Raw genomic sequence first — 26,579 nt, forward strand, 5'->3', positions numbered from 1 at the left:
AGGTTTCCTGCTGCTTCCTGCCTTCTCCTCTTTGCTTTCGCCAGTTGACCTACATGTCCCCCGAGACCATGGTCCCCAGCCCTCGGCCCTAGTAACTCAGTCCCTGAAGGCATTTGGATGTGTCTAGGAAGCTTTTAGGGGTTTGCCTTTGTCGGGTGGTGCTGACTTCCCCTATATTGTGTGTTGTCCTTCCCTTCACCAAAGTTGACGCTTGTCTGCTGTCTAGTCAGTGATTACCCCTCCCCACCCCTCCCTTCCCTCATAACCATCAAAGATTGTTTTTTTCTATGTGTAAACCTTTTCTTGGGTTTTTATAATAGTGGTCTCTTACAATATTTGTCCTTTTGTGATAGACTTATTTCACTCAGCATAATTCTCTCCAGATTCATCCATGTTGTGAGATGTTGCACGGATTCATCATTGTTCTTTATTGTTGCGTAGTAGTCCATTGCATGTATCTACCATAATTTATCCATTCATTTGTTGATGGGCACTTCGGTCGTTTCCATCTTTTTGCTATTGTGAATAGTGTTGCACTGAACGTGGGTATGCATACGTCTGTTTGTGTGACACTGTCTCTCACTTAAATAACTTACCTTACTTGCTTATATGGGGCTCACTGAAATTTAAGTTGAGGTGGCAATTTTTAATTTATTTTCCAGTGACATAAGGACATTTATTTACAATTTGAGGTGAGGAAACCTTCTGGTTATTTGTTGTTAAGAATATATACAGTAGAACATACACCAATTCAACAATTTCTACATGTACAATTCAGTGACATTAATTACATTCTTTGAGTTGTGCAACCACTCTCACTCTCCTTTTCTGAGTTGTTTCTCCCTGATTAACATAAAGTCACTGCCTCCTAAGTTTCCTATCTAATCTTTTGAGTTTTCATTGTCAATTTGATTCCATATAAATAGATCTTTAAAGAGCACAGTGCTCTAGGCAGACATTCTTTCCTAGTTAAGCTAAACTATTACTTAAAAAGACTTCAAGGGATATTTTTGGTTTAAGGTTTAAAGATTATCTCAGGGCAATAGTTTAAGGAGTTCATCCAGCTTCTGTGGCTCCAGATAGTCTAGAGTCTATGAGAATTTAAAATTCTGTTCTGCATTTTCCCCCTTTTCATCAGGATTCTTTTATAGAATCTTTGATCAAAATGCTCAGTAGTGGTAGCCAGGCACCATCCAGTTCTTCTACTCTCATGGTAAAGGGGGCAGTTGTTCATGGAAGCAGTCAGCCACACATTCATCTCTTCCTGCTATTCCTAAGTCTCCTAATTATCTTTATAGACAAAACTTTATCCAGACGCTCAGGTTTCACGAAATCAAGTTTAATAAAATTCTAGTTTCTTTACAATTAGAAATCAGAGTAAACTAAATATCACTCTCTTCCTGCAGGTCAATAAGGTTCTTCGGAATCATAACATCAAGCCACACTGGATGTTTGCCTTGGACAGTATCATCCGGAAGGCGGTGCAGACAGCCATTACCATCCTGGTTCCAGGTAAGAAATACTTAATCACTCTGCAAATATTTAATGTGTGATATTTGTAAAAGAATTTCTGAGAATGGAAGCAAAGTTAAAAACAATACTAGAGATTTATTATCCGATCAACAATTCATGGATCGGGGAACACATAGCCTAAACTGCGTGTTCCAAAGAATTGTGGCAGCATCAGTGTTAACACAGTCAGAGGGGAACAAACAGAGTTTGAGAAGTCCAGGCAGTTTTAGCTGGTTTTTCAGAGGTTCATAAAAATGGCGGGGGTGGGGCAAGGTGCGGTGGTGGGGACTTCCGTGCTTGCTGAGAGGAGGCAGATAACCAGACGTCTGCCTGTCTGGAATGCAAGAGTTAAAGAGCAGGAACTGTTGATTATACATAAATCTACAGAAACAGGGTAATTACTATTTCTAAAAGTTAGGTTACTTAAATCATCTTAAACCTTTGCCGTGTGAAACCAGGTAGCAGTCATGCTCTTCCGGCATGGCATAAGGGGCTCCATGTTGGGTTTAGCTTCCACAGCCACATATTTTAGATTACTCTCAATCTGTCATTTCTGATGTCTCCTTAGCACTCTTAAGACCATGTTAGCGCTTGTTTTTTGATCTTTTCAAAGCCAGCAAATAAACATTATTTAGTGCACACAGTCTGAGTAATGAAACACCAAGCTCAATGTTTAGCACAAGTGAATAAGACTCGGTTCCTAGGATTTGAAGAACATTTTTGGGTATGAAGAGAAAGAGAAAACTGTACAGGTGACCCAAACAAACATGCATTTCAGTGCACAGATATCTGTGCCCACAGACTCATATACCTGTATCATCCTTGCCTGTGGTTCCCAAACCTGCCAGCGCATTGAGTCGTGTAAGGAGCTCTTTAAAATGACAGCTTTCTGAGCTTCATCCCAGACCTAGTCTGTAAGAATCTGCTGGGGATAAAGTCCAGGAATCCGATTTTACTACCGTACCCAGGTCATTTTGATGCACAGCCAGGTTTGGAAGTCACTGGTCTAGACAGACTCTGGTTGTGTTGGCAGTGAGATACAAAGGGGTAGTGTTGATTAAACAAGGCCTTATGGAGTAGGTGAGCAGTGTATTCATTCTCTAAGGCAAAACATCTGAAGTGTTTTGATAGTCCCCCCACTAATAAAATGTTGTTTTGTTTTTGTCTTTTTGTTTTTTTTAATTGTGCTTTAGGTAAAAGTTGCCAGAGCAAATTAGTTTCTCATTAAACAATTAATACACATATTGTTTTGTGACAGTGGTTGCCAACCCCGTGACATGTCAACACTCTCCCCTTCTCGACCTTGGGTTCCCCATTTGCATTCATCCAGCTCTCCTGTCCGCTCCTGCCTTCTTGTCCTTGCCCCTGGAGTGGTGTGTGGATTTAGTCTCATCTACATAGTTAAACTATGTGTGTTATTGTTTGTTTTATAAACCAAAACCTGTTGCTGTTAAGTTGATTCCAACTCATAGCAACCCTATAGGACAGAGTAGAGCTGCCTAGGGTTTCCAAGGAGCAGCCAGTGGATTCAAACTGCCCACCTTTTGATTAACAGCCGAGCTCTTAACCGCTGTGCCACCAGGGCTCCTGTTTGTTTTATAGGCCTGTCTAATCTTTGACTGAAGGGTAAATCTCAGGAGTGACTTCAGTACTGAGTTAAAAGAGCGTCCTGGGGCCATATGCTTGGGGTTTCTCCAGTCTCTGTCAGACCAGTAAGTCTGGTCTTTTTGTGTGTGTGTGTGAGTTTGAATTTTATTCTACATTTTTCTCCAGCTGTGTCCAGGACCTTCCACTGTAATCCCTGTCAGAGCAGTCAGTGGTGGTAGCCAGGCACCATCTAGTTGTGCTGGACTCAGTCTGGTGGAGGCTGTGGTAGTTGTGGTTCATTAGTCCTTTGGACTAATCTTCCCATGGGTCTATGGTTTTCTTCATTCTCCCGTGCTCCAGACAGGGCGAGACCAGTAGACGTATCTTAGATGACTAATAAAACATTTTAAGCAAAGGTCTCTCAGGATGGATGGATGGATAGATATAGATATGTTGTTGTATGCTGTCCGGTCAATTCTGACTCATAGAGAGACCTTATACAACAGAGTAGAACTGTGCCATAGGGTTCTTAGGCTGCGGTCCTTATGGGAACAGGTCGCCAGGTCTTTTCTCCCTCAGAGCCATTGGTGGGTGGAACCACTGACTTTTCATTTAGCAGCCGAGCACTTAACTATTGAGCCACCAGGTCTCCTTAGATATAGACATACCAAAACCAAACCCATTGCCGTCAAGTTGATTCTGACTTATAGCAACCATATAGGACAGAGTAGAACTGCCCCATAGGGTTACCAAGGAGCAGCTGGTGGATTCGAACTGCCAACCTTTTGGTTAGCAGCCAAACACTTAATCACTATACCACCAGGGCTCCAGATATAGATATAGATAGATATAAATTTAGATTTAGATATATTTATATATAAATTGGAGTCTCTTGGTGGTGCACTCGGCTGCTAACCAAAAGGTTGGAGGTTTGTGTCCATGAAGACACATCTCAGAAGAAAGGCCTGGCTATCTCCTTCTGAAAAAATCAGCCATTTAAAACCCTATGGAGCATAGGTCTACTCTGACACACATGGGTTGCCCTGAGTCAGAATCGACTTGATGTCAACTGGCTTTTTATATATAAATTAGAAATATGTTCTATTGTACTAATTTGGTTAAGAGCTCAGCTGCAAACCAAAAGGTTGGCCAGCCCCTCCTTGGAAACCCTATGAGGCAATTCTACTCTGTCCTATAGGGTCGTTATGAGTTGAAATCAACTCAGTGGCAACAGGTTATGTATTATAAAGTCTTCCAAAACAGAATTTTAGAAGGGCAAAACAATCATGAAATATTTTAAAATTTAATTTATTTATAAATGATGCTGTAAACTTTTATGTCACTGTCAACCTTTCTGGGTTGTGGAATTCCCACTTCTTTCAGAATACCTTGTTTGACTCAGGAGTAAGGTACCAGTGTCAATCTGTACATTGTTTAATTAGTAAAGATTAATTTTTTCTTTCTTATATTAAAATTTCTACAAGTAAAGGAGCCCTGGTGGCACAAATAGTTAAGCGCTCGGCTCCTAACCAAAATGTTCGTGGAGAAAGACCAGGTAATCTGCTTCTGTAAATATTACAGCCTAGAAAACCCTATGAGGCAGTTCTGTTCTGTCATATAGGATCACTAGGAGGAGCCCTAGTGGTGCAGTGGTTAAAGCACTCTGCTGTTAACCAAACGGTTGGTTGTTCGAACCCACCAGCCACTCCACAGGAGAAAGATGTGGCTGTCTGCTTCCGTAAAGATTTACAGCCTTGGAAACCCTATGGGGTAGTTCTACTCTGTCCTTTAGGGTCACTATGAGTCAGAATCAACTCAACGACAGTGGGTTGAGTAGAAAATCTACTACACAGCATCTAACAACATTTCTAAAAGCACCAAACAAAAAAGAATTCTATAAGTAGAAATTCTAATATCCCTGAACATGCTTTTCACACGCCTCCACCCCACATCCCTCCCTTCAGTGGCTTGCCCCTTTCCATTCTTCAAGTCTCAGCTTAAAAGCCACCTCCTTAGGGAGACCTCACCTACCATCAAATCTAAAGTAGGCTCCCACTGGAAACGGTTTTCTCTCATGCATGACACTTACCACAAATCTGAAACTACTTTTTTCCTCGTTTAACAGCCGTTTTCCTCACCAGAGTGTGACTGCGTCTGTTTTATTTTATTCTGGGTCTAGCATTCTGTCAAGCACAGTGCCTGGCAAACAGTAGACCCCAATAAATAGTGGCCGAATAAGTAAAAGAGTTTCACCTGATTATAACAAATTAGAGTGGAAATTTGCATAGCTTAGAGAAAACATAGCTATGGAAACATGATTAGCAATTGGATGTGAGCCTGAGAAATCCATGCCAAAAGGAAGTCAACAATACTTACATTTAGACGATTTATCACCAGGACAAGCCTGGCTGCAGGGAATGTACTATGGAGGAGTTATATGCTAGAAAGGCACAGGGATGAGGGGAATAGGTGTATATCAGTGAAAAGGATAAGTATAGGCCGTGAATTATACACAGTAATAACCTAAATAAGGATGCTCAAATGAGGCAAGGGAAGGGAGGTTATACTTTGAAATAATTTAAATAGCATAGAAATGATCTGTTAAATTAATTTTTTTTAAAAACCTCCTTTATAAAACTGATTGCCTAAATGCAATGTGGTATCCTGAATTGAATCCTGGAACAGAAGAAGGACATTAGTGGAAAATAGGTATAATCTGAATGAAGTCTGGAGTTTTTGGAGCCCTGGTGGTCGCAGTGGTTAAGAGCTCGGCTGCTGACCTTTGCAGTTTGAATCCACTAGTCACTCCTTGGAAACCCTATGCGGCAGTTCTCCTCTGTCCCATAGGGTCACTATGAGTCGGAATCACTTGACAGCAATGGGTTTGGGTTTTTTTGTATAAGTGGCAGTATCAGGGGGAGCAGGTAGAAGGTATATGGGAATTCCTTGTATAATCTTTGCAACATTTCTGTAAATGTAAAATTCTCCCCAAATAGAAAGTTTAAAAAGAACACTGATTTTCACACTGTTGGTGAAACTCTGCTAAGTGTAGGGAGAACAACAGGTAAGTGGCCGAGAGTGGCCAGTGATGGGCACTGCTTTAACCCAACCCCTGTGTGCCCAGACATGAACAAGGCACATTTTAGTCTTTAGAAAATATGTTCAGTAAGGAAAGTTACTTGTCCTCCAACCATGAAATTGATTCTCTTTGAGACCACTAGGAGTCCCCTTAAGACAGTTGAAGTTACTGTTTGAAAGCGTTAAAAAAAAAAAAAGAAGAAAGAAAGTGGAAATTTTAGAGGAGAATTACATGGAGAAAGTACTTTTTATATTCTTCTCAGGTTAGGGGAGGTTTACCCCAATATACAGATAATGAAACATAAACAAGATGGACTGATTCCAATCATTTGACAGTTTCAAGTTTCCACATAACCCTAAAGATTCTGTTATACAATTAAGATTCGAAGAAACTACATTGAAAATGCCTGTCCTCAAATTTCCCTGCTATAAATTCCTTTTAGATGATATAATGCTACAGTTAGCCTACCAAATTTCGAACATGCTAAAGAAAACAACAAATTTAAAAGCATGCCATCATTAGTGCATCATTTCCTAGCTCTATCTGCTGCGAAGACCCAGTTCTTGGTTTCTAAACATCATTTTCCAGTAAAAGCAATCAAGGCTCCTTGGAGAAGTGATTGGTTGCAGGCCTGGGATGGGGGAAATACAAGATGAGCCTGGAACATCTTGTGATATCAAAAGTAAGGAAGTTCTTAAGAAAGATGGAGGCCTGTTGAAAGGACACTGGAGCCAACTTGGAGTTCCTTACAGTCAAAGGAGAAAATTTTGAGCAAGAAAATAATGATAAACTAAAAACCAGTTGCCGTGGAGTTTATTCCAGCTCTGCTTCAGGGTAGAACTGTGCCCCAAAGGATTTTTCCCATGGCTGTGGTCTTTTGAAAGTAGATCACCAGGCCTTTCTTCTGAGGCACCTATCAGTGGATTCAAACCCCCAACCTTTAGTTAGCAGCTGAGTGCTTAACCATTTGTGCAGCCCAAAGAAACAAAAAAAACCCGTTGCTGTTGAGATGATTCCGGCTCGTATTGACCCTATAGGACAGAGTAGAACTGCCCCATAGGGTTTCTAAGGCTGTAATCTTCACGGAAGCAGACTGCCACATCTTTCTTCCACAGAACAGCTGGTGGGTTCAAACTGCCAATCTTTCAGTTAGCAGCTGAGCGCTTAACCACTGCATCACCAGGGTTCCTTTGTGCCACCCAGGGTCTCCAAAATAATGATGTTGTTCCTGTTATTTGCTGTTGAGTCTATTCTGACTCGTAGCAACCCCTTGTGTACAGAGCAGAACTGCTTCATAGGGTTTTCAAGGCTGTGACCTTTTGGAAGCAGATCTCCAGGCTTGTCTCCCGAGGCACCTCTGGGTAGGTTTGAAATGCCAACCTTTCAGCCAGCTGGTGGGTGAGTGTTTAACTGTTTGTGTCACCCAAGGACTCCTAAAATATTGATAGTATTGAATTATAGCCTATAGAAAAAAGTACATACTCATGAGTTCATTCTGATATAAATAACTGAATAAGTAAAATATGTGGGGGAGAAAGGCCAGCTCCTTACTACAGTCGAATTCCAATTAATAAATACAAGAGGAATGAGGGAAATATAAAATTACCATCAGGCAAACACCACAGTAGTAATTGTTGCCGGCAGGAACCATTGATGGCTGCTAAAATTTGTAGTCAAAAGAGCGATGAGAAAAAGCATATTTACAGGGTCTCAAAGTATGTTCTCATAAGATGCTTACTAACCACAACGGGATATAGTAACCTTATGGTGGAGGAACTGGGCACATACCCTTTTAACCAAGTGATCCTGAGGTGATAACACCGAGAAGGGCATACCGTCACTTTTGTGGATGCTTGCCAAAAATGCATAACCTCAACCAAATCATGAGAAGATATCCAGCAAACCCAAAATGAAGGCCCTACTACAAAATAACTGACCAGTACTCCTCAAACTATGAAGTGCTTAAGAGAGAAGTACTGGGAACTTGTCATAGATTGGAGGAGACTAGGGAGACATGAGGAGTCTCTGAGTGGCACAAACGATTAAGCGCTGGACTACTTACCGAAAGGCTGGCAGTTCAAACCCATCCAGATGTGCCTAAGAAGTAAGGCCTGGCCATCTGTTTCGAAAAGGTCATAACCTTGAAAACCGTATGGAGTACAGTTCTGCTCTGCACACATGGGGTCACCATGAGTCAGAATCAACTCAGCAGCAACTAACAACAAGGAAAACTAAGTGCAATGTAGAATCCTGGGTTGGACACTGGGTCAGAAAAAGGACGTTGGTGGGAAAACTGGTGAAGTTCCATAAGGCCTGTAGATTAGCTAATATTATTGTGTCAATGTTAATTTCCTGGTTGAGATAATATTGCCAATGGTATGTGAGATGTTAAGGTTAGGGCAAGCTGCTGAAGGAAGGTAGATGGGAACTCTCTGTACCATTTTTGCAACTTTTCTGTTATCCTGAAGTTACTTCACAATAGAAAGTGTTTTAAAAAGTGTTCAGTCTTCATCCTTCTAAAAAGAGCACACAGAACAGACAGTACAGTGCAAGCCCTTTAACTGTTTATTATTTTCGGTTTCTTTCTCAGGCCATTTTCTCACTTGTCAGCAAGAATCAGCCTTTAGATCATAGGCAACAGTGTCTGTCGTTAACACCTCATGCGCAGTCTGGTGGTGGGTGACTAGATCAAGAAATGCTGAGCGTAGAGACCATGATGGCAGTGCTGGGTAGTGAGAATCGATTACATAGGCAGGCTTACTATATTATTAATAATTTTTAAAAGCTGTTAAAAGCACTTGACTTTTCCACAGATTGTGAAACTGGACCAATCATGTGCCCCATGTGTACATTAATGTAAAATGAACAGTGTTCCATACAGTTTTAGTTCCCTAAGTTTGCTCTAACAACATACCATAAACTGGGTGGCTTAAAACAACAGCAATTTATTTTCACACGGTTCTGGAGGCTTGAAGTTTGGCTTGAAATTTGAAATCAAGGTATCAGCAGAGCTGTGATCTTTTTGAAGGCGCTAGGGGAAGATCCTTCCTTGCCTCTTCCTAGTAGTACCTGGCAGTCCTTGGCATTCCTTGGTTTGTAGATGCATCACTCCAGTCTGCCTCTGTCTTCCCTCTTTTTCTGTCTGTGTGTCTTCAAATGATGTTCTCCCCTGTGTATGTGTCTATGTCTCTTCTCTTTTTATAAGGACACCACTTGTATTGCGTTAGGTCCCACCTAGTCCAGTATGACTTATGTTAACTGATAACATCTTCAAAGCTCTATTTCCAAACAAGATGACATTCACAGGTACTGGAGGTTAGGACTTCAGCGTCCCTTTTTGGGAGACACAGTTCAATCCATAACATATATACCATACGAGGAGCTTAATGCAGATGTCATCCGTGATCTTACTTGGCACCAGAAGGACCCTGTGTCTAGTTATTTTCCTCTAGGAAAGTAACTTCCTCAGGACAAATAGTATTATTGCTGGATCACATACTGTTTGGGAAACATGTACCAGCTCCAGTGACCCCTACATGGCCTTAAACACTGATTAGAGGCCCCCGAGTCCCTGCCTTTCTCCTAACACTGGATGTCTCCTGAAAGTCCACTCTGCTTTCCATTCTGTCCAGAGTGCTCTGGGCCACCATGCGAGCTTGCCTCTCTCAAACACCTCTTCCTTTCTCCACCAACCCAAGGCCTTCCCCTTCCAGAGCCCCGCTTAGGCACTTTTGCCTACGTGAATCCATTGTGAATAAATCACCACTGGATCTAGTCATTACACATTCACCCCTTAGCACTCTTAATACACGTACATGCAAATTACATACATAGATAGATCTATAGCTGAGGTCATCTAAAATATTCTTAGCTGTATTAATTTGTGCTTATATTTTCATGTAAATATATCTCTGTTATCTTTGTACAGGTTCTTATGGCTTTTCTGAAGATTAGCCTGAGTTTTCCTTTCTTGAGGACAAGGTTCATATGCTCATTTTATTTGCATATTTTACAATGTCTAATTCAATGATCCATACTCAGGGAGTCACTGAAATACTAAAATGACAAAGTATTACATCAACTTAGAATTTTCTGCTTTATTTAAATTTGAGAGTTTTTGTGGGTATGTATGAATGAATATATATAAATGTAGTATGTATGTATACATAATATATGTATATTATAATTATATTATAGTTATATTATAATTATAATATATTATGATTATATTATAATGTATGTATGTAGATAATATATGAGCCCTGGTGGCGTAGTGGTTAAGAGCACGGCTGTTAACCTAAAGATCAGCAGTTCGAATCCACCAGCTGCTCCTTGGAAGCCCTATGGGGAACTTCTACTCTGTCCTATAGTGTTGTTATGAGTCGGAATCAACTAGACGGCAAAGGGTTTGGTTTTATCGGTTTTTTTTAAAGTATGTACTATATACTATACATGTACTACATGTATACTATATTGGAGTGTCTGGATGGTGCAAACGGTTAACTTGTTCGCTGCTAACTGAAAGGTTGGTGGTTCGAGTCCACCCAGAGGCATCTTGGAAGAAAGGCCTGGTAATCTACTTCTGAAAATCAGCCATTGAAAACCCTGTGGAGCACAGTTCTACTCTGACACACATGGGGTTGCCATGAATCGGAATTGACTCCATGGCAACTGGTTTGGTTTTAGTTTTTTATATATGTTGTCTTAGTCATCTAGTGCCGCCATAACAGAAATACCACAAGTGGATGGTTTTAACAAAGAGAAATTTATTTCCTCACAGTCAAAGTAGGCTAAAAGTCCAAATTCAGAGCGTCAGCTCCAGGGGAAGCCTTTTTCTCTCTCTGTTGGCCTTCTTGTCAATGTTCCCCTGGACTAGGAGCTTTTCGGTGCAGGGACCCCAGTCCAGAGGACGCGCTCTGCTCCCGGCACTGCTTTTTTGATGGTATGAAGTCCCCCTGTCTCTCTGCTCACTTCTGTCTTTTATATCTCAAGACATTGCCTCAGGATACAATCCAATCTTGTAGACTGAGTCCTGCCTTACTAACACAACTCCCACCCATCCTCCCTCATTAACATCATAGAGGCAGGATTTACAACATATAGGAAAACCACACAATACCAGGAATCATGGCCCAGCCAAATTGATACACACATTTTTTGGGGGACATAATTCAAACCATGACATAAGTATGCTATATACTATATAGGTATACTATATGTAGTCATGTAGGTATACATACATACAGTGATCATTTAAAATGCAATGAGTTAGAGAGATATAAAAAAAGATTTAAAAATAATAATATTGTTTTTTGCTGGTGAATTGATTTTAACTCATATCGACCCTATATGATAGAGTAGAGCTGCCCCATGGGGTTTCCTAGGCTGTAATCTTTATGGGAGCAGATCACCAGGTCTTTTTTCCCACAGAGCCACGGGTAGATTTGAACCCCTGACCTTTCAATTAGTAACTAAGAGCTTAAACCATTGTGCTACCAACCCATTGTTGAGTTGATTCTGAGTCTGTTGTGCCACCAGGGCTCTTTAAATATAATAATATAGAATAATAAATATCAGAAAAAAAATGTGGTTATTTTCCCTCCCCAAGAGTGAGGTTATAGTTAACAGGACTATAAATCTTTTACATTTAAAAATTTTTCAGTTTAGAGACCATAGAAGAAATTTAAGAACTATTTAAGAAAATTTTAAAAGCCCTAATCTGATTTAAAAGTTCCAGTTTAATCTAGAATTGCACTTTCTTAAGTTTTTTTAAAGTAAGATTTTTTTTTCACTATTCTGTTCCCTTCTAAATACAAAAAATGGTGGTAGAACAACTCTTCCAGTCAGGGAACGTTTTTGATTGCCTATTATGTCTTAGCCCCTGTAGTAGGTGCTGTACAAAACTGAAGGACCTACTGTGGATGAATTAGGAAATGAAGGAAATAGGATTTTGGAAAGAGAAAGGGCAGAAAAGCAGAAAGCAGAGGAGAGGTGGAGTTTGTTTGGTTAGCCTTAAGAGATAAAGGAAGCCAGGGCTACGTAAACCTGGCCCTCAAGAGGGACACCTGGTATTTATCATGAGCAAAAGATGATGAGTTCCTTTTTAGGTTCTTGAATTTGGAGTGACTGCCCAACAGGAAGGTCCCTGCGTGATGCAGACGGTTTGTGCTCAACTACTAACCTAAAGGTTGGCGGTTCGAATCCATCCAGTGGAGCCACGGAAGACAGGCCTGGCGATCTTCCATAAAGATTACAGCCAACAAGGCCCTGTGGAGCTCAGTTCTACTCTGTCCCAAATGAGGTCGCATGAGTCAGAACTGACTCAATGGCATCAGGGTTTTTAACAGGCCCAACAGGAATATCTAGGAGGTGCTGGATGTACAGGATTGGGACTTGAAATATTGAGTTTGTCATCGACACTTAAGCATTTGACCTTCAAAGATTTGAATGAGTTCATCCTTGGAGAGTAAATAGGATGTAAGAAAGTGAAGGATAAATCCTTGTTTCCAGTATTTAAGGGGTGAGTAGTAGACAAAAAGACTTTGAAGAGGATGAGCAGCAACCAAAGGTTTAGAGGAAAATGAAGAGGTCAAGTAGGGTAAGGATAGAAAAGTTACCTAGAGGATTTGGCTTTCATCAGCTTTTTGGTGGGTTCTTTGATCCAATAAAAGTTACATGTGCCAGAGCATATGGAGTCAAGATCCAGAATTTTGTGCTACCTTCATTTCACTTAAATTATGAGTGTAATTCCTTTTTTCGTGGGCCAGTTTGAGGTCCTGATCACAATTTGTAATATTTTTCCTATGGGAAGATAATCGTCTAAGTTCTACAGTGACCTGCAGATGAACTCATGTTGTACACTGTTGTACAGCGTGGTAAACTTGTAATTTATGCACTTTTCATTTCGGTGGTTTGTTGACAAGTTGAAGTACTGAACTTAGTAAAAATTCGCCCAGTAGTCAAGGAAAGATAGTCTTATTAGAGTGAATATAAGCATGTGCAGCATTCTCAGCATCCGCATTTCCTTACACTTTGAATAATACAGGCAAAAAAACATCATGCCATGCTCAGTGTTGTTTATGTAACTTCTCTGTATCTCAGTTTCTTCATTTCTAAGTGAGTTAACAGTTATCAGCTATTATATAATAAAAAATGAACTTTATTTGTATAAGCAAATTTTTACTCTTAAAATGTTTTTAAAATACAGTCATGTGCCGCATAACATCCGTTCGGGCAACATCTGACTGCATATACATCTGTGGTCCCCAGGTTATGAATGTTTGACTTATGTACAACCTGTAGTTACGAACCAGCCCCTGTATTATATTAAAAATTCAAGATGCATGCAATCGTTTGTAATAATGAACAGGCACTCTTTGCGATGTGCATCAAAACATTATTAGTATTATTACTGTATTATTACGTTAAAGATGTTTTAGTGTATCTGGAAGTGTTTCTTTAATGTTTTTTATGCATAGAAAGGTACACTATATATATATACTGAGATAACATTTGACTAACTGATGTTAGATATGAACCGTACCTAACTGTTCCGACTTACGTACAAATTCAACTTGAAGACACGCTTAGGAACGAAACTCGTTCGTAATCCAGAGACTGACTGTATATAATATAGTATTCACACAATGTCCAAATCACATAACATCCTATTTCACAGGACGTATCATGGACATTAAATGACACGTGACTATAATTAAGTTTCTTTCAGATTTTACCATTTTCCCCTATATCTTATGTACAGTGTGGATGTTTTTCTTCTGTTTGAATTTGATTGTTCTGAGTGTATATATCATGTGAATTTTGCAAATTCACTGGAAGATAAACTCTGAATTTATGCACAGAAATCCATCCTCACTTTTGGAAAAGCAGTTTGGAGTGGGTACATATTTATTTGCTTGTATATAGTCATATATACATGTATACACTATATACTATATATGTACTATGTATATACTATATAAATAACATAGTATATACTACTATATATACTGGAGCCCTGGGTGGCACAGTGGTTAAAAGCCTGGCTGCTAACCAAAAGATCGGCAGTTGGAATCCACCAGCCACTCTTTGGAAACCCTATGGGGAAGTTCTACTCTGTCCTATAGGGTTGCTATGCGTCAGAATCGACTCAACAGCAATGGGATTGGTTTTAGTTTTTCACTATATAAACTACATAGTATTTGACAGCAAAGGGGATGATATTCATATCCTAAGAAATTAAGGCAATTAGTCATACTTATTAACACTGTTGTTGATATTATCCCTAACAGAACTGAGGCCACATTTTAGCCTTGCATCTGAGAGTGATACCGCTGATCAAGAAGACTTGGATGTAGAAGATGACCATGAGGAACAGCCTTCAAATCAAACTGTTCGAAGACCTCATGCCGTCATTGAAGATGCTGTGGCTACCTCGGGGGTGAGCACGCTCAGTTCTACTGTGTCCCACGATTCCCAGAGTGCTCACCGGTCACTGAATGTACAGCTTGGAAGGATGAAAATAGAAACTAATAGGTAAGTCCTACTCTGATATGGAAGTCCCTGGGTGGTGCAAACACTTAATGCACCCAGCTGCTAACCAAAAAGTTGGAAGTTCAAGTCCAGCCAGAAGCACCTCAGAAGAAAGGCCTGGCAAACTACTTCCAAAATCAGCCATTGAAAACCCTATGGAGCGCAGTTCTACTCTGACACATGTAGGGTCGCCATGAGTCTGAGTTGACTTAATGGCAGCTGATTTTACTTTGACGTTGGTAAGTTCCTTTTCTCTTACTTTTATAAAAATGCATATGCTTTTGGTCTACTTTAAAAATTTGGTCCGTAGAAAATACAAAATATGATTCCTTTATTCCATTCATGTAAACTTGAGCCAATGCCTTCCTTTATAAAACAAGAGAGACTTATCTTAGCCTCTTTAGCCAAATACCACTTTCTGCTTTTGGCAATTCAGGGTTCCTTCAGCACCATTTCTTTGATCACTGCTTTATCTCCACGTGCACTGCGATTTTCAGAGTAATTTGTTGTAACCTTGTAGACTGTCTTGGAAACAGACGCAGAGCAGCGTGTACCTTCCCACAGATAGTTGGGAGATAGAACAGAAAGTCCATGTTCTTGAAGGCCCGTGATTTGGAATGTTAAGTTCTTTCAGGAGAGGAAGATCTCTGTGCTTGAAGGGATGAAACAGATGGTGCTAAAGCTTTGCATTTCAAACCTTGAAAAGATGATCAGGTTATGATCATTTATGGTTTTATTTTATTTTTGATATCTGTGACATATCTGGAGTTTAATTTGTCTTTGAGAATTTGATAGCATAAAACTCACATGATCAGGTCATTAAGTGAACAGTAAATATTTCCTGTTCTTCACAGATGTTAGCACAGTTCAAGGTCTGAATCTGTATGATTTATAGCTTCCTGTACTGGCTACAGTTGGCAGGTGGGCAACTGACTTTATGGCTCTTGCTTTGCAGTAAAAACTTTTTTTTTTCTTTTTTGAGTGCATCAGTAAAAGTTGTCAATTGATTAGAAACCTTGGTTGAAATTTCTAGTTGTTCACCAGGGAGATAAAAAAATATTTTATTTCTAGTCATAAGTTTAAGTTTTTCAAGTTAAGCTTGAACACCAAGCTTAGTACAAGTAATACAAAGCTCATCCTATATTCAGAAACATGAATTTTGGTTGTATGATTAAGTAAATCCATACATATCTCCTATGTATGATTTGTATAAAGAAGTCTTTCTGAATCAAGGGAAAGTGGCTGTCTGACTTCCACAACCTCATCTTGTCCTCTGAAACTCACTCTTTATATGTCATCTCTACTACTTTAGTGGAAAAGGATTTCTCTTCTGAAACTTCCCCCTAGATCTTCGTGTCCCCCATTTTCTTCTTTTCTCCAGCAATATTCCAGGCAAAACACCCCATCCAGTATAGTAGGTGTTGCCTTTAGTCATTTTCTCTTTAGTTTACTCTCTGTTGTCCAATCTTGAGTGGAGTTGCTTTCTGGACCCTGCTCTGGTGGCTCTGGTGGTTAAGAACTTGGCTGTTAACCAAAAGGTCGGCAGTTCGAATCCACCAGCCGCTCCTTGGAAACTCTATGGGGCAGTTCTACTCTGTCCTATAGGGTCACTGTGAGTCAGAATAGACTCGATGGCAGTGGGTTTGGTTTTATGTCTCTGGAGGAGGAAAGTTCATTCATTACCATTTTAGTCCAGCCCGTCCACCTGTGACTGCAGGTCAGAATTATACAGACACTAAAGCTACTTTATTTACCAAACAGTCAATATACCTGCTTCTCTGGCCTTATGTGTACACACCCTGGTGTGTCAATAGGATCTGCCTCTCTTAAGTGCAGCCTGGATGCTTATTACTTTTCCTTCTTTCCTTAGTTAAAGTAGCCTCAGGCATACCACACCGATTTCGCTGTCTGTCCATTATACTTGGGCCATCTGCAGTCCCCAAAGGCCGTTCTTCTCCAGCTGCTTTACTTCTTCACATCTCTCTCCTGAAGCTCTCTTGCTCCTAACTGAGGGCTGGCTTCCCAAATCTTCACATCTCTGTTGAAAAAACTAGGGCTTGCAACATTTCTTTGTTCTTTTAATATATAGTTGTATTTGTCACAATAGCCCACACATTTATCTTTTTCTCTACATGTTTACTTTTGAATCTGTGAAATCTACAGGATTATCAGCCTCCTCCCCACCTGCCCCCAGTACTATTTCCCACATCTCCTCCATCTCCTGCAGAAAAGTGAAAGGAGGCACAACACTCACGTCATGCACGAGTTGAAAGAAGGGCAGCTTCTTCGTACAAGTATTAAGCAACTGAATGAGGAATGGGTCACATCCATGCTGGTTCTTGGAATTTTCACTTGAATATTATCTGAAATGTAAAAGTACATATATTGCAAAATGAACTTAGAGGAAATGTTAGTGGGTTTTTAGGGAAGGTTGTAGCTCTTGTTAAAAATCTTAAGCTGCATACTTAGGCTGCTCTCTGATGAAAGGTAAATCAGCTTCAACCAGCTCTTGATTATTAGATCATCAATAATACTAAGTGGCAAAAAGTATCAGAAGGGCTTCAGAATGTATGTTTTACTTGTATTTAAGGCTTTTCTTATGTAAATGTTCTGGAAATTCAGGGATAATGCAGGGACATTCATTATTCATTATTAAAATCTAACTCAGGAGGAGCCGACTAGTTATCCAATTTTCGTATTCTGAAATTCTGGAATTACCCAACAACACTCTCTACCCAACCCTACCCTTCCACCCCTACCCCTCAGCCCCCGCCTATCCTAGTAAAAAAAAAAAAAAAACCAACTGATCTGCTGGCAGATCCTTGCCTAACTTTTCTGGAACAGAGAGGCAGGCAACTGTATTGATTTCAAAGGATTTCCCTGCCAACTGAACATAAATAAAAATGAAACTGATGGACTGGATAATATGTCTTTAAAATAATTTCGAGAGCTGACAAATGAGGTAGCCTCTCAATTCTGTGCTTCCAATGTGAAGTTCTGGCTTTTAAAGATAAAGAGGAAATATATAGCCTAGATAAGCATAAGTTAAGTTCTAGAAAATTTCACTACATTCTTTGAGAATTCAATAAGAATATGCCATCACTATTCCATACATGCAGTTGTTCAGACAGAAAAAGGGGCTATAGCATAGTTTAAAATCAGGTAAAGGCGTGCATCAGGGTTGTATCCTTTTACCGTGCTTATTCAATCTGTATGTTGAGCAAATAATCTGAGAAGCTGGACTGTATGAAGAGGAACGGGGCATCAGGACTGGAGGAAGACTTATTAACAACCTGCAATATGCATATGACACAACCTTGCTTGCCAAAAGTGAAGAGGACTTGAAGCATTACTGATGAAGATCAAAGACTACAGCCTTCATGTACCTTAACATAAAGAAAACAAAAATCCTCACAGCTGGACCAATAAACAACATCATGATAAATGGAGAAAAGATCGAAGCTGTCAAGGATTTCATGTTACTTGGATCCACAATCAACCCCCACGGAAGCAGCAGTCAAGAAATAAAGTGGGGCATTGCATTGGGCAAGTCTGCTGCAAAAGACTTCTTTAAAGTGTTGAAAAGCAAAGATGTCACTTTGAGGACTAAGGTGCACCTGACCCAAGCCATGGTGTTTCAGTTGCCTCAAATACATGCGAAAGCTGGACAGTGAATAAGGAAGACTGAAGAAGAATTGTTGCATTTGAATTATGGTGTTGGGGAAAAATATTGAATATACCATGGACTGCCAGAAGAATGAACAAATCTGTCTTGGAAGAAGTACAGCCAGAATGCTCCTTAGAAGCAAGGATGATGAGACTTCATCTTACTTACTTTGGACATGTTATCAGGAGGGACCAGTCCCTGGAGAAGGATGTCGTGCTTGGTAAAGCGGAGGGTCAGCGAAAAAGACGAAGACCCTCAATGAGATGACACAATAGCTGCAACAGTGGGCTCAAGCATAACAACGATTGTGAGGATGGCACAGGACCAGGCAGTGTTTCATTCTGTTGTGCACAGGATCGCTATGAGTCGGAACCAGCTCGACAGCACCTAACAATAACAACAATATTCCATACATGCAGATTAGTAAGGAAGACAAAAATGTATTGTTGTACATTTTATATATACAAAAAAATATATACCAAACCCATTGCCATCGGGTCCATTCCGACTCATAGCGACCCTGTAGGACAGAGTAGAACTGCCCCTGCCCCATAGGTTTTCCAAGGAGCTGCTGATGGGATTCCAACTGCTGACCTTTTGGTTAACAGCCAAGCTCGCAACCAGCGCCACCAGGGCCAAAAAATTGCAAATAAAAAATTCATAATTTCTACTGAGCTTGCTATCCATTTCTTTGAATATCATTCTTGTTGGAGTAGATAAAAGTCTCCCTCTAATCTTCTGCTTCCCCCTCTTGCTTTCAGTTCATACTATTTAATCCACATAATTGTGCACCACGTTTACTCTGTGGTTCTCTGTTTACCTCTCTCCAAACCACCTTCTCTGCCTTTCCTTGGGTTTTGCTTTCGTTCTACCTCTGCTGCCTGCCCTAATATGATCTTTCCTCCTACCTAAGGGCCTCGCATCTCTTTGACCTGAGGGAAGGTGGAGCGGGGCGGTGGGAGTGGGGTGGGGAGCCTGGGTCAAGAAAGGAATCCCTTCTGACCCCGGGGTTGGAGGAAGACTCTTCCAGGGCCTGAGGCTGAGCAGGAACAGAATAGTCCGTATTTTAAAGCCAGGCTCTGTGCTTGGCACTTTACCTACGCTCTCTCATTTATTACTGACAGTAATCTGTCAAGAAGTTTTATTTTTTCCTTTTTACAAATGAGAAAACTGAAGCCCAGAGTGGTTAAGTAGTTTATCTAAGATCAATACAGGATGTATATGGCTGAACCAGGATACAAGCCCAGGTCTGTCTGTCAGCTGTACCGTGCTGCCTTCAGGACATGGCAACTGAAGCAGAGACAGACTTTTGGGATGAAACCTAGTCCTGAGCTAAATCTATCAGTCTTCAAAAAATGAAACAAATACAGCTTGCTTAGAGCTATAGGGTAGGCAATGATTTATACTGATTTTCTAATTGATAATTAATGTACTTTAAAGTATTACAATTCTCAATTCCATTTACTCAAAGATAGTTTTCTAACAAATTAGAGCATCTCTTCACAACTGGAAAGTTCTGTCTGAGAAACAGTATTGGAAATGGTGAATAGGTTACCAGTTGGCTCTCAGTTGCATAAGTAAACCTTTCAGGGATAAGAACTGTGGTGTAAATAATGTCATCATTTCTCCTTGTTTCTCTGAAGAATGCATCAGATGCCAGCTAGGAACTGAGTGTACCAGGAACACATCTATCCTTTTACCCACTGCACCTCACTTACCAGTGAGGGGGTATAGTGACAATCACAACAATTGCAGCAACAACCATTAACATATATTGAGTGCTTCCTGTGCCAGGTACTATACGTAACCTCACCTAGAGCTCTCAGTTGTTCAGATTTGTATAGCTTAAGAAGAGTGATTAACTTTCTACATTGCATTGATTATTATATTACTCATATTTTTTATACTTATATTACTAACTTGTTTGATGGAGGACAAAACATGTAAAATATAGGTCTGATAACATCCTATCTTAATATTTTTGCTATTATGGTTATAACAAAGAAACAGTAGAACAACAGCTCTGAAGACTCTGGCAGACAATTTGGGATGGAGGGTTTGAATTCTTGACTGGAAACACAACATCGTCTGGAGCTCTGCTACCCAACATGGGGTCTGTGGACCAACAGCATCAACGTCATCTGAGAACTTGCTGGGAATGCAGGATCTCAGCGCTCACCTCAGACCTCCTGAATCAGAATCTGCATTTCAGTAAAATCCCAGGGATGCATGTGCTCATTATAGTTTGAGAGTCCCATGACTAGATCACTCTGTGCCAACTCCACTTTATTATCCTGTCAACTGATATAATTTTCTTTTGCAGATTACTGGAAGAATTGGTTCGGAAAGAGAAAGAATTACAAGCACTCCTTCATCAAGCTATTGAAGAGAAAGACCAAGAAATTAAACACCTGAAGTTGAAGTCCCAACCAATAGGTAAATAGCAGAAAAATTTAAAGTAATAGTGTTCAACAGTTGTTGGATGCCATCGAGTCGGTTCCGAATCATAGCGACCCCATGTGACAGAGTAGAACTGCCCCATAGGATTTTCTTGGCTATAATCTTTATGAAAACAGATTGCCAGGCCTTTCTCACACAGAGTGGCTGGGTGGGTTCCAACCGCCTAACTTTCAGTTAGCAGCCAAGCATTTAACCATTCCACTACAAATAGGTAAATAGCAGAAAATTTTAAAGTAACAGTGCTTGACAGGGCTGCCACAAAAAGCGGAGAAAGCTAACAAGCAATTTTATTCCTGAGTCAGCATCTGTCACTTGTAACACAACTACAAGTAGGAATTACTCTGAAAAAATATTCAGTTTTTAACTGTAGCAAACTATCAGTTCTTACAAGTGCCATAAAAATAGATGATTCATAGTCATCTTTTTCTGAGATTATATATTATTAAGATCTTTTTAGTCTTTCTTTTTAAAGATTTGATAATGAGATTACTAGAATAAAATAATTCCATTTTTTTGTAATTTTACATTTGTATTCTGTGTGTTCTTTTTTCCTTAAAATTTGAAGAAGCTTAAATAGAATAAATGTATAGTAATAAAGAATGGTAGATTGGAATTTTGAAGCAATCTGTGAGAAATTGCATATGAAAGGCTTTAGAGGATCTTACTTAGCCATTTTAGAAGAAATTAGAATTGATAGTTATTTTTTCAGATATATGGCATATCCAAATTATTGTAAATAGTGGAAAAGAGATTCTTACAGTTATACAGTTCTCCGCTAATTATGTCTGCCTTTGTTGCATGAGAAATACAAAGTACAATTTTGGTCCACACAGTATTCTGATAAGAAACTATAAAATTGATATGAAAGTACAAAATGAGAGTATCAGTACATTATTGCTTCTGGCCCTCAATTACCTGGTAGGTTAACTAGTCTTTAAGAGTTTTATTTATATTAGTAGTTATTTTGCCAAACTAATTTGTTTCTATTAATTGTCCCCTGATAGAGCAAAATCTTTGAAAGTATCAGTAAAAGTCTGTTGGCTGTGAGCATTCTCAGATGACCTGTGTCAGGTGAAGCTAAGAATGTCTCTCCCAAATTTTGTTCTAGATATTCCTGGATTACCTGTGTGTCACCTAAATTCTCCTGGCATAAATACTGAAGATCCTGAACTTACTGACTGGCTGAGAGAAAATGGAGCTGACGAAGACACTATAAGCCGGGTAAAGAAAATATCTGTGGGATAAATATTCTTTCATAATGCTGAGTGCCCATCATGTGGCACGCACCAGGCTAGGCACAAGGGATACACTCAAGAGTAAATCCTACCCCACCCTGCCTCCCTGAGGCTTACAGACTAGGATGGATGGATGGATGGACGGACAGATAGGTAGCTCCTGTAAAGTCAGCTCTATGCATGGTGACCTTATGTACAACAGAACAAGCATTGCCTGGCGCCACATCATCCTCACAATCACCAGCATGTTTGGAGTCTATCATTGCGGTTGTTGCACCAGTCCATCTCACCAAGGGTCTCCCTTGCCCTCGCTGGCCCTGTACTTCACCAGACAATGATGTCTTCTTTCAGCAATTGATCTCTTGATGACACGTCCGAAGCAAGCAAGTCAGACAGTGCTTGGTTGTGATGCATAAGGTTTTCACTGACTAATTTCTGGAAGTAGATCACCAGGCATTTCTTCCTAGTCCGTCTTAGTCTGGAAGCCTCACTGAATCCTGTCCACCATGGGTGACTCTGCTGGTATTAGAAATACCAGTGGCATAGCTTCCAGCATCACAGCAACACGCAAGCCACCACAGTACGACAAACTGACGGGTGGTGGACAGTGAGAGTAGTCAGACAATAATCAGATAATTCCACAGATAAAAGTATTGTTATAAATGGATAAGTTCTAACCAGGAAAGGGAGAAACTTAGGAGACAAGGAAAGTTGGGGAAGGTTCTTTGAGAAGATGATGAATGAGCTGAGGTCTAAAGGAATATGTAGGAATAAACCAGCCCACTGGTGTGTATGCTTTGGAGATGCAGACACGGAGGGAAAGAGCAGGGGGCGGTGAGAGTGCGAACACGAGGCAGGCAAGAGCTTTGTGTTTTAGAACCCCTAAGGGCTTTTGTGTTTTTGAATTGAAAATAGAAGAGTGAGGAAAAAAAATCAAGACGGAACTAAAACAAAAGTTCTTTTGTTTCTAATTCTGTTTTGTTTGTTAACTTTTTAATTCTCTTGCAACATTATTAGACTCCACTGGACAGTGGCTGTTTTTGCTTCTTAATAAAACAGATCTAGTTCGTGAACTTACGTCAGAAGGTAGCACTTTCTATTTGTTGTTGTTGAGTGCCATTGAGTCAATTCCGAGTCATAGTGACTCTGTGACAGAGTAGAACTGCTCCATGGGGCTTCCTAGGCTGTAATTTTTACAGGAGCAGATCATCAGGTCTTTTCTCCTGTGGAGCTGCAACTGCTGGTGGCTGTGAACTGCCTACCTTTCAGTTAGCAGCCGAGTGCTTAACCATTGTACCACTAGGGCTCCCTTAAACCAAAACCAAACCTGTTGCCATCAGGTCAATTCCCACCCATAGTGACCCTACAGGACAGGGTAGAACTGCCCCATAGGGTTTCCAAGGGGCGCAGCGGTTAAGAGCTTGGCTGCTAACCAAACGGTCAGCAGTTTGAATCTACCAGCTGCTCCTTGGAAACCCTATGGGGCAGTTCTACTCTATGAGTACTACTCTATGAGTAGAACTCATATGAGTCGGAATTGACTCGACAGCAACGGCTTGGTTTTTGGTTTTTACTTTCTATATAAAATGTATTATAGCTATAGTAACCTAAATTCCTCTCTGCTCCTTATAGACTTGAGTAATCAGCATGAATAACAATTATGTTTTAGATTACATATATGTTATACACAAATGCACACATTAAGAAGTTTTATTACTTAATATTTTATGAAGCAAATCGGACCTGGCCCTGCCTCCTCTATATTTTATTGATTTCTGTCATATATTTAAGTTAAAAAAAAACTTAGAATAAAGATGCTTTTCCCTTGACTTGATAATTATTGAACCACTAAATAAAATTTAGGTTTTCCTTAGAAATCTACATTTAACAAGTTACTGCTTCATAAATTTAAACAATTCTCTTACCTATGAAAAATGATGCATCTAATGAAGTTCTCCAAAATGTTCATGCCTCTAACTTAGACCCGATTCACAATTAAGGAGCAGTAATTGGGAATCCACTAAAATCATTGCCCTTTGTATTAGCTTTTAAATTAAAAGCTCTATTTTAAATGGTCAGGACTCTGATTATTATCTATTAAAAATATGTTTAGAAATTAAGTGTAAGCAACACCTTTCCAGGAACATATTTTACCCATTTGAGTAAGACAAAGCTATATAGCACCAAACTTGTTAAATATAAACATTTGCTATGAGCAGCAAATGTAATTACAAGTAAGTGCTAGCTATTCATTAGAAAAACATTTAGAAATTCTGAGTTGCTTGTAGTCTTTAGTACTTTATGCATTTGGAAATATAGGTACATTTTTTTGTGATTATTTTGTAATAGAGGGGCCTTTCCCCTAATAATTCCGGAAGATTGTTTTTAGCAGATTTTCTTTTAGATTCATTTTTTATGATTGCCATTATTTACATTTTAGATAGAGTTTGCTGTTTATTAAAGGGCTATAAAACATCTTACTTTTGTGCATATTTCCTTTCTCCACAGTTTCTGGCTGAGGATTATACACTAGTGGATGTTCTCTACTATGTTACACGTGATGATTTAAAATGCCTGAGACTAAGGTACCACTTTTCTTTCTGTTGTCATGATGGAAATAGCACTGGGCTGAGATCAAAAAGACTGGGTTCCTGCCCTGGTTGGGTCCCTAACTAGCTGTGCCATCCTGGACAAGTCAGCTCTCTGGGCTTCAGCTGCTTCTATTAAACTGAGGTAGTTGAACCAGGCTCTTATTGGTGTTTTAATAGCCAATATTTCTGTATTAGTAAGTGCAATTACCTGGAAGAATTTTCTTGAATAATAAGTTAGACTAAGACCATGCAGATATTCTAAAGATGCCTTAAATAAGTGCTGTAATTTAGCTCATGATTGTGCCATACTTATTAGAAATATTAGGATGAGGTACTGATTTGCTACCCAAAAACCTGATGTAATTTCTTCTAGTAAATAGGTCAAGCATATCCAGAACTATTATTCATACTCACTCTATAAAGACACATTTCGAAAGTGCTGAAAATCTAAAATGATGCTTTGTGGGAGTCAGAAGGAAAGGAAGGGAAGGATGATGAAAAAATATACAAAAATAATACATTATGACTGATAAGACTTTGGGATCTTCATGTTCTGATCAAAGCAACTGAGAGCTAAGAAGTCACTTTGATATTTCAAGAGCAGAGTTTCAACTGAATTATTCTCTTCACCACGGTCTTGTGTCTTTCAACAGAGGCGGGATGCTATGCACACTGTGGAAGGCCATCGCTGACTTTCGAGACAAACAGCCTTGACTGTCGCTCAGTTTGTGTCCAATCTTCGGTGGAGATGCTAAAAATTAATACAGAACCAATCTTCTTGGAGGGGGCGGAAATCGAAGGGAGAGGAGAAAGAAGCTGCACTTTAAATCCAGTATTTGTTTACTAATGATTAAAAAAAAAAAAAAAAGAAATAGACAAAACACACTGAAATTTCCTAACTGCTTTTATTTCTATAATTCAGAAGGACTCTCTTCAAAGAATGTTAAGGATTATTTTCATCTAAACCTTTTTTACATGGAAATCTTTTTAACTCTGCAGCTATTGCACTTCAGCCAAATGTTTATTTCACACAAAATGGATGGAACATTTCATGTGACTGCGCATCACTGCAACACCACCAAAATGTGACCGTAACATTTTTAGGCTTATGTATGTTTGTAATATGTCCTAATCATCTGAGTAGGGATGCAGAACATCAATTATTGTATAAAGCTTTTTCTTTAAGTGTGCAGAATCCGAGAGCAATGGTTTTTACTTATCTGTATTAATTGTAATATTGACTATATTTTGTAACTTAAGTTTCTGGCCTACAGTACATTCGTTTGAGTCGTTTGTTACTACTGAACTGTACCAGTTGCACATGCCTGAATCATAGTAATGTTAGCTTGTTCTAAAGCTATCCATTGTGTCATATATACTCTAAAAAGTAAAAAGACTCTCAACATATTGTTTTAATACATTCTAAAGGATTCTTATTTTGTTTTGTCAAATTAGATGAACTGGGTTGTCAAATTCCTAATCATTTCTTCAGAACGTTAAGTAGAATCTTTCATCTATTCAGGTAATCAAAGAACAACAGATATCCAAGTTGTTCCTTAGGGCAACAGAGGGGTAAGAGAGAAGATGAAGAAAACAGAATAAAAGAAAGTCAGTGTATTTTCCTCAAGGTTCCAAGTTACCTTGACTGACTACTGTGTATCTTAAAGGATTTGCAAATAGCATCCTAATGGAAAACACGGCATTTTCTATCTCATTAATTTTTGTTCTCATAACTGGGGGAGATTTTTTAAGAAGAATATTACATTTTTATGAGCCTGCCCATGTGAATTGGATGAAGTCTGAAGCTCCTAGATGGATGAATAAAATTAGTAAATTTCTTGAATACAGGGGAACTTGCTTATTATACAGGAGAGAAATAATGTGGAGCTTGCTCATGTATCTTGACTTGACCCATA

The 26,579-nt window shown here is 39.5% G+C and overlaps 1 protein-coding gene across 5 annotated transcripts in view; it reads left to right on the top strand.

Moving 5' to 3' along the window:
* The window catches only part of MAP3K5 (mitogen-activated protein kinase kinase kinase 5), a 239,520-nt gene extending 213,452 nt beyond the window's left edge, over positions 1-26,068 (top strand). For 4 of the 5 annotated variants that reach the window (XM_023729862.1, XM_023729852.1, XM_023729857.1 and 1 more), the window contains 6 exons: positions 1,407-1,512; positions 14,470-14,713; positions 20,701-20,813; positions 21,946-22,058; positions 24,581-24,657; positions 25,317-25,546. In XM_023729862.1, the coding sequence (XP_023585630.1) occupies positions 1,407-1,512; positions 14,470-14,713; positions 20,701-20,813; positions 21,946-22,058; positions 24,581-24,657; positions 25,317-25,377 (714 nt within the window). In that variant the 3' untranslated portion in view covers positions 25,378-25,546. Of the gene's footprint in view, positions 1-1,406; positions 1,513-14,469; positions 14,714-20,700; positions 20,814-21,945; positions 22,059-24,580; positions 24,658-25,316 lie in introns of all 5 variants that reach the window. The other variant, XM_004368890.3, reaches the window with a different exon arrangement.
* The last annotated feature ends 511 nt before the right edge of the window (positions 26,069-26,579 follow it).

Source organism: Trichechus manatus, unplaced genomic scaffold, assembly GCF_000243295.1.
Source record: "Trichechus manatus latirostris isolate Lorelei unplaced genomic scaffold, TriManLat1.0 scaffold00002, whole genome shotgun sequence".
In the NCBI taxonomy this organism is placed as follows: Eukaryota; Metazoa; Chordata; class Mammalia; order Sirenia; family Trichechidae; genus Trichechus; species Trichechus manatus.